The 7,371-nt window shown below is 47.5% G+C and overlaps 1 protein-coding gene across 1 annotated transcript; it reads left to right on the forward strand.

Annotated features, from left to right (window-relative positions):
- The first annotated feature begins 1,382 nt into the window (after positions 1-1,382).
- LOC114491905 (spermatogenesis-associated protein 31D1-like) lies at positions 1,383-4,949 on the forward strand. The gene has a single exon (XM_028506220.2). It carries the CDS (start codon positions 1,383-1,385, stop codon positions 4,947-4,949), a length of 3,567 nt encoding a protein of 1,188 aa, XP_028362021.2.
- The last annotated feature ends 2,422 nt before the right edge of the window (positions 4,950-7,371 follow it).

A 7,371-nucleotide genomic window follows, 5' to 3' on the forward strand; every position in this document is an offset into this window, starting at 1 on the left:
GCTGAGCCTCTTAGGACCTTTAAGCAGAGGCTGCAGCCTGAGCTCCTTACCAGGTTATGGGGTCCTACCCGAGGGAGCAGAAAGGAGAGGCCTCAGATTATATGCCCACAGTGAGCACAGGACCTGTGAGTATCGAGTGTGTATCTCATAGATAAAAATTCATCCTTGTTCTTTTCTAAGAAGAAAAATTAAAAGAAAAGCATTTTAAAGCTTTAAAAATTGGTTTAAAAAGGGAACACTATATTTATATTGATTAAAATGAGCGTGGTTGGCTCAGAGGGACATAATTCTTGGATAGTAAATGTTTGGGGTTTCTAGGGAGAGAAGTGAGAGAAACAAATCCCAATGCCTCATTGTTTTCTTATTCTCAGTGTCAGAGAAGAGCCAAGAGGAGAAGGAAAGGTGGGACACTGAAAGGTAAAGTGCTTCCTATCTCACCCAAGCCTTCTAAGGGGAACTATATCTCTGTCTTTTCTGTGTGGTACTATGTCCATGATCTCCATTGGTTGGTAGAGTCTCTATCAGAAAACAGAGCCCTCAGAGGGGAAGGTCATGAAAGGCAGTCAGAACCTGAGATTTCTCAGATCCTCTGCTCAGCTACCCCTGCTATGAAGCAGTGAGGGACCTGGGCATTGGGTGTGACTTAGTAGGTGTCCAGAGTCAGAACTTCTGTCCTTGACTTCGTGAAAGTACCTTGGCTTCAGGCTGTTCAGATTCCTCACTGTTGTAACCATTGACTTCTCTGCTTCCCAGTGTGGTTTTAACATTAAATGAGATAATGCATATAAAAGTAATTTGTAAATGAAGCAAAACACATGGAAACTTAAAAAATATCATTGAGCATTTGAGCTCATCTACCAATTCTTGGGGCTTTCAGAGAATACTAATCAAAGGTCTCTCATTAAGGGACTCCAGTGTAATACCTGTGCATCTGCCTTTATTACATGTAACCCACTTCCCTGATTTCCCAGGTTTCAGATGTTACCACAGGAAAAAAGAGAAGAATAGGAGGCTGAATCCTATCCTGAAAAGGTGATTAGACTTTTCCCCTTTTCCCTGATCCCTCTTTAGCCTGTTCTTTGGAATTTCAAGGATACAATGCAGCCTTCCATAGTCATGGGAGGGGGTTGCCGTAGGAACAGGAATGTGGGTGAATGCCATGGGGTGAGTGCTACTGAGTGCATTGTGAAGTCACAGATGTGAAGCAATGTGAAGGGGGAGTAGGCTTCAGGTGGTCCCACCCCCACCAGGACAATGGGCCCTTCTTTCCTTGTTGTGGCCCTGGCTGCAACTTTGTACCTCCTATCTCCTGCAGGCCCCTGGGCCAGCATCATGATACCATCTGCTTTCATCAGTGTTTATGTTCGGACCCTTCCTGTGAGATGTATAATAACACAACCGCTGAGCTCAGTCTGCTGCCATTGTCAGAGGCCCAGGAAGATTCTCCTCCCTCTGTGTGCCCTCTGGCTTGCACAGCTCCTGTGACTGAGCCATCATTCACTCAGTCTCCTGCCTCCTCAGCACACTCTCCAGGAGACCTAATCCCACCTCCTCTGCCTGAGGCTTTGCCACAAACACCCTCTGCTCTCCTCCCCAACCCAGGGAGTGCCTTGGGTAATTTTTTGTCACCCTCACCACCGGGTCAAACTCTGCCTCCAGAGCCTCTTCCTCCTTTGGAATCCAAATTCCCATTGCTCTGTTCCACACCTCAACCACAAAACTCATTCTCTTCTAACTTGGCACAATGTGATTTCCGTCAAGAGTTGCCTTCCCTCCAAACTACAAAGACTTCTTCTGGGGGAGACACTGCTGCCAAAGTTATAGATCCTAGACACCGACTGTTTCTCAGCCCTGATGAGCGTGACTCGGTACAGCAGTACTCACATCCTAAGACCAAGGAGGACCAATTGAAGCAAAAACTCATCCAGCTTTTCTGGGGTCTTCCATCTCTTCACAGTGAGTCCTTGGCCTCTGCAGTCCATGTCTCGGGTGACTGTTCCTCAAAATTTATTTTCAACAGCCTTACCAATGCTTCCACAGGCCATGAAGCCCCAGTGCTTCCATTTTTCTTACCTCCACACTTGCTTGAGCTCCAACCTCAGTCCCTGCCTCAAACCTTGTCCCAATCCCAGCCTGTACCTCTCACTCAGATCCAACTGCAGGCTCACCTTCAACCCCCACTCCCGGTCCTATCATATGGCTTTATACCTAAGAACAGGGCTAGTGGAGTGCATTTCCATGGACCCCAGAAGGAATCAAAATGTCTCACATTATCTGAAATTCAACACCTAGAATGGAATGTGTTGCAGAGGAAACAACAAAGTTTGAAGGATTTACCCTCTATGGTTCAAAAGTCTAGGGAAGATTTCTGTCCTTCAGTTCCCAAATCTACTCAGTGCTGGCTTTCCAAAGCCTATATTTCAAGCTCCATCGATCCTATAGGGTTTCCCCTCAACAGTGAACTTCAAGAGAAATTGGAGCATCACCTTAGAAAAAGGCTCATCCAACACAGGTGGGGCCTGCCTCTCAGGGCCCAGAAGTCTCTGTCACTGATGAGGCTTCCAAACAATTGCTCAGACTCATGTGAGTCAAAGAGCAGTTATGACCTCTCAAGGATCTCTGTGTGTAAGGGCCAGTGTAACCAATCAGGAAGTTCCTATGAGAAGGGCTCAGAAATGGTTCAGCTAGAGGAAGATGAGGGGGTGGGTGAGGGACAAAGCCAAGAGAGTGATCCAAAAGATTCCTTCTGTGACTCAGAGAGCTCTTCAGAGAAGGATGTGGGATCTGACTCTGAGAAAGACCTAACCATGACAAGTCGGTCAGAAGAAAGCTCAGTGGTGTCAGGGCAGAGTGAAGGTCCAAGACACCTGAGAAAGGTCCTGCAAGTACACCTGAGCAAGAAGTTTGAGGAAACCAGTGACAGTCAGCTCCACAGGACAGCGCAGAATGCATTGCACTCTAATGAGGAGACTCGTTCTATAAAATTTGACACTGAAATAAAACAGAGAAGATCACCAGCATCAGCGGGTGGGGACTACTGCCTGAATACATCCCAGAAGCTTTCCTTCCTTGAGCCTGGTACACAGCAGATGCTGGAAGCCCATATTACCAAACTGCGTATAGGGATATCATGGGGCCTTCCCTCCAAGGTCCTAGAATCCATGGAAATTTTTCAATTGAAAGATAATTCATCCCATTCTTTGTTTGATCCCCAAACTTCCTCCTCAACCAATCTGCTTATGGAGGTGAACTCTAAACCTGGGAGCTTCATGCCCTTGAAAGAAAGCTGTAAACCCCTTCATGGAGAAAAAGTGGGCACAGAAAACTCAGCCACTGTCCCCACATCTCCTCTCCCTGCCACCTCAGTTGTGGAGAAGAAAGGAAGGCCCTCCTCAGGACAGGGGACCCAGAGACAATCACCCTCTAATATCAAACATGGGCCTGTCCAGGAAGTTTCGGCCCTTGGGGATGCCAGACCTACTCTATTGCCAGTCACAAACAGTATCGCTGGCAAAACATATCAGGGACATTTTCCAATAGCCAACATTCACTCCCCAAAACTGCCCTCAAGTCAAGCTGGGGCTAGATGTGAGTCAGGGGATAAGAGCATGAATTCCAGCGACAGAGTAGAAATGCAACTGGGCAGGAAGATGGAGGAGAAAGCAGAACCTGCTTCCATGTCCAATGTGTTCAGGGAGATAGTTGAGGCTAAGGTGTTCCATGCTGTTCAGTACAATACTAGGGACATCATGACAACCAACAAGCCGGGAATCTCCCAAAGAATAAATGTGAGTAAGACTATAGGAAAAACTCCTGTGACTACTAAAGTGACCCCACCAGAAACATTAGATCTGAAGTCATCAGATCTTAACCAGCAACTCCTTGATGAGTTAAAGTCTAAACTGAAGAAGAAAAAGGATGGACAGATTCAAGGCCAACCCACTAACATGTCCCATGACACTAACAAAGACTCCATGCCTGGTGCTCAGGGTGTCTCCAATGTGGACACTGGAGCTTCCCAGGTGCTGCATGTCCATTTGGAGGACCAAACAGTCAATGTGGAGAAGCAACAGGAGCCTTGGGTCCCTGAGCAGGCCTTAAGGTTGTGCCCAGATAAGAATTTCCCACCAGCTTCAAAGAAAGTGAGCCCCACGAGCTCCAAAGCACAAGAGCTTGGTGGAGGGGATGCAGGGTTGGTAAGATCGCAACCTGGAGGAAACACAGCTCCTCCTCAGGTCATGTTCGAGGATACAGCTGGGAGCAGATCTCCCCAAACCCTGTCACAGAAGAGACAGTGTCCCCCTGATAGTCTTTTCATAAATAAAATGAAGAGTTTTTTCCAAAGGCTTCAACCTAGGGTAATCTGCACAAAGCAGGAAAACCCCCAGGGGAAGGGCAGCCCCAGATCGTGTGCTCAGAGCAGAGGCACAGGTAGAAGCAGAGCTGCCGTCATGGGGACAACAGAAACCCAGAAAGCCACATCAGACATTGGGAAGTTCCCAGAAAAGAGACTGGGGCCTTGGCATGCAGGAGACACCAACTGCCCCCAGGAGCCCCTTCTCTGGGCAGTGAGATGTGAGACAGCACAGCAGAGGGCAGCAGCACGGGTCCTGGCAAAGCCTGTCCAGTGGCCTGCTCTCCACCCCAGGGCTCCAGCCTATAGTCAGTCCTGCCGCCAAGCAGCTGTCTTTGCTGGCCAAAACCCTACAAGTATCATACATACCAGAAACGATGGCAGACACCCCCAGAAAGTCGGGGCATTTGGAAAGGACCTGTGCTTATATCATCAGCATCCCCAATCTGTGCCCCGCAGTGGGACTGTGACCCATCATCCAAGCCCCACCTGCAGGCCTCACCCTGCCCAGCGGCCTCCTGCTGCTCTCACCACTGGGCAAGGCACCGTGTTCAGACGTCCGTGTCTATTTATGACACCGAAATTGCTTCTCTAGAATTCCCAGGAAGTCCCTTTCTTGGAGACAATACTTATTTGCCTAATAAATAGTTCTCTATTAACAGTGCTGTCTTTCCTGTGTAGTGTGTTGGGGGCATGGTTTTTGGCCATGGTAGGTCTTGTGCTAAGAGAAAGGAAGGAGTTAGTTCAGCTGCTACTGATTGCTTCCTCTGCTTCCAAAAGTGACTAGTGCTCTCTCTGGAGCTCTCTCTGAGAAGGAGATATCATGTGCCCTCCCCCAGAGCCCACTCCCTCCCTGATGAGGATTGAGGAGATGGGCTCTGAGTCCTGTCTCATAGCTTAGCCTTAATGAGCATGGATGGCAGCCCATACCTTCCCCCTCAGGGAATGTTTTATATCCTCTAGGGTGGTAGGCAAGACAGGCCTATACCTGAAAAAGGTCAAGGACAGGTACATTTTTCAGAAAATATTAATGAAGAAGGGGCAGTGGCTTAATCATTATTTACAGGTCAGTAATCAGAAGATCCTGAAGATGAGTGAACCCTGATGGGAGTGTTTAGGGTAATACTGCTGCAGTGGATCATGGACCATGTGCATGTGTTGGGGAAGCACACTCAAACCTTGACACCTATGTGTGTCTACTGGAAAGTCACCCTGGGGATGTGATACCTTTAGGTTGTGGGATTAATGCGTTTTTTTGTTTGTTTGGTTTTTTGACAGAGCAAAAACATCACTCAGCTATCAGTGGTAGGAATGTCAGTCAACCAGGTGGCCATCTACCTATCAGAGTAAAATAAATGTGAAAGGAGAACATGCTTTAGAGTAAACGAGAAAGTAAGAACAAAAGATAAGGGAAGAGTGGTCTTGCTGGGAGACAGAGGGTTCTGCCTCTTGGCCCCACACAAGGACTCTGTCTGGCTCCCAGCTTCTCAAATTGATCTAACATCTACCTGCCACAGCTGATCAGAGCACTGCACAGCATACTGATGTCTTACACCAAAAATACATGGGCTGTCCCTGAGCACTGAAACAGTATTTGCAGGGATGTCATCAGACATGACTCCCTGTCTTTGGGAAAGGGGAACTTGGTGCCTTCCTTCCACCCATGCTTGAAGGGAATGTCCAGAATCTTGCCCAGAGTATGTACAGAGCACCTGGCAGGGTGCAGATGCCCCCTCTGACAGTCATGGCTCTGGTGGGGCTGCAATCTCTCAAACACCTGCAGCTCATGAACCAGAGGTGAGTTCTAGACTATGTACCAGGGCTACAGATATTTCAGTGCTCACCACAGACCTCCATGGAATGTGTTCTTTTTCTGCCAAATCTGCACATATACACACCCTTCCTAAAGAGGTCTGGAGGGAAGGAAACTCCACTCAGAATGACTGAATCACAAAAATGGAGTGAGTGTCCTGGCGAGCACTTTAGGTAGTTTTCCTAGTAAGCCCTGTGAGCCCTGAGTGTAAAAAGGAAAAAAAAAAAAAAACCACAGAAACCAGATGTCTACCACAGCCCCTCTCACTACCATGTTGTACCTGCTTGTCCAGACTAAGCCACTGACTCAACAGTGTGGGAAGCTGGGGTCATAGAAAAAATACAGACTTTGTGAAAGTCCGAGTAGGGAGACAAATGTGGAATGGGGCCCAAGGCAGGGAACTGGAAGAGGTGAGCAGGCAGGGGAGGCTGTCGCATCCACGTGGACTAAGCAGCCAATAACCCAGCCCCCAGTTCCTACATATTCTCATCAGGGTCCTTTACCTCCTCTCCAGTGCACTCACTGCCACACATGGAGCCCATTCCCAGGATCACCTCTGCCATTAGGAATAATTCAGTCTGACTTTCCACCCTGTGGCCTCATCCCCTGTTGTTCCAGCATGTTGTTCCCCTTGTTCAATTTTCAACTCCAGCTCTTTCATTTTTCCACATCCACTTAAAGGTCTTGTCTTCTTCCTTACCAAGGTGTACTTGATTGTCTATCGGGTCACTACCGTTTCACAAGCTCTACAGTGTCCCCACCCCCACTACCAACCTCCTTTAACCCTTCCCATCTAGCAAAAGTTCAACTCTGTATTTTTCCAGAAATGTCTTCCTGTAAGTAATAGATCACTATTTGATAAAATCTCATAATCCATTCTACTGTGCCCCAGAAACACCTGGAAACCATTCATTCCACAAATATCGATCTCATGCTCACTAACATGTGAACAAAACAAATGCAGTTTAGGTTCCTGTTTCCTCAGTTCTTTTCTCCCCAAAACTGCTCAAATTTATATCAAAGATCATCTTCCTCAAAATGCTCAACACTTGGCTCAACAGGTGTCCTGGACCCCTGTCCACAGAGGAGCAAGAAGCCATAAGACAGGAACTTGTCAACAAAACACTTGAAAGAAAAATCACTTTCACATTTTTTTCCTTTTTTCTTCCTATTACATAAAAAGGGGTTTCTGCCCCACTGTCAA

This window comes from Phyllostomus discolor, chromosome 3 (genome assembly GCF_004126475.2).
Source record: "Phyllostomus discolor isolate MPI-MPIP mPhyDis1 chromosome 3, mPhyDis1.pri.v3, whole genome shotgun sequence".
NCBI lineage: Eukaryota > Metazoa > Chordata > Mammalia > Chiroptera > Phyllostomidae > Phyllostomus > Phyllostomus discolor.

Coding starts and splice junctions, on each gene's coding strand:
- LOC114491905 (XM_028506220.2), top strand. CDS start 1,383: ATGTATAATAACACAACCGCTGAGCTCAGTCTGCTGCCATTGTCAGAG.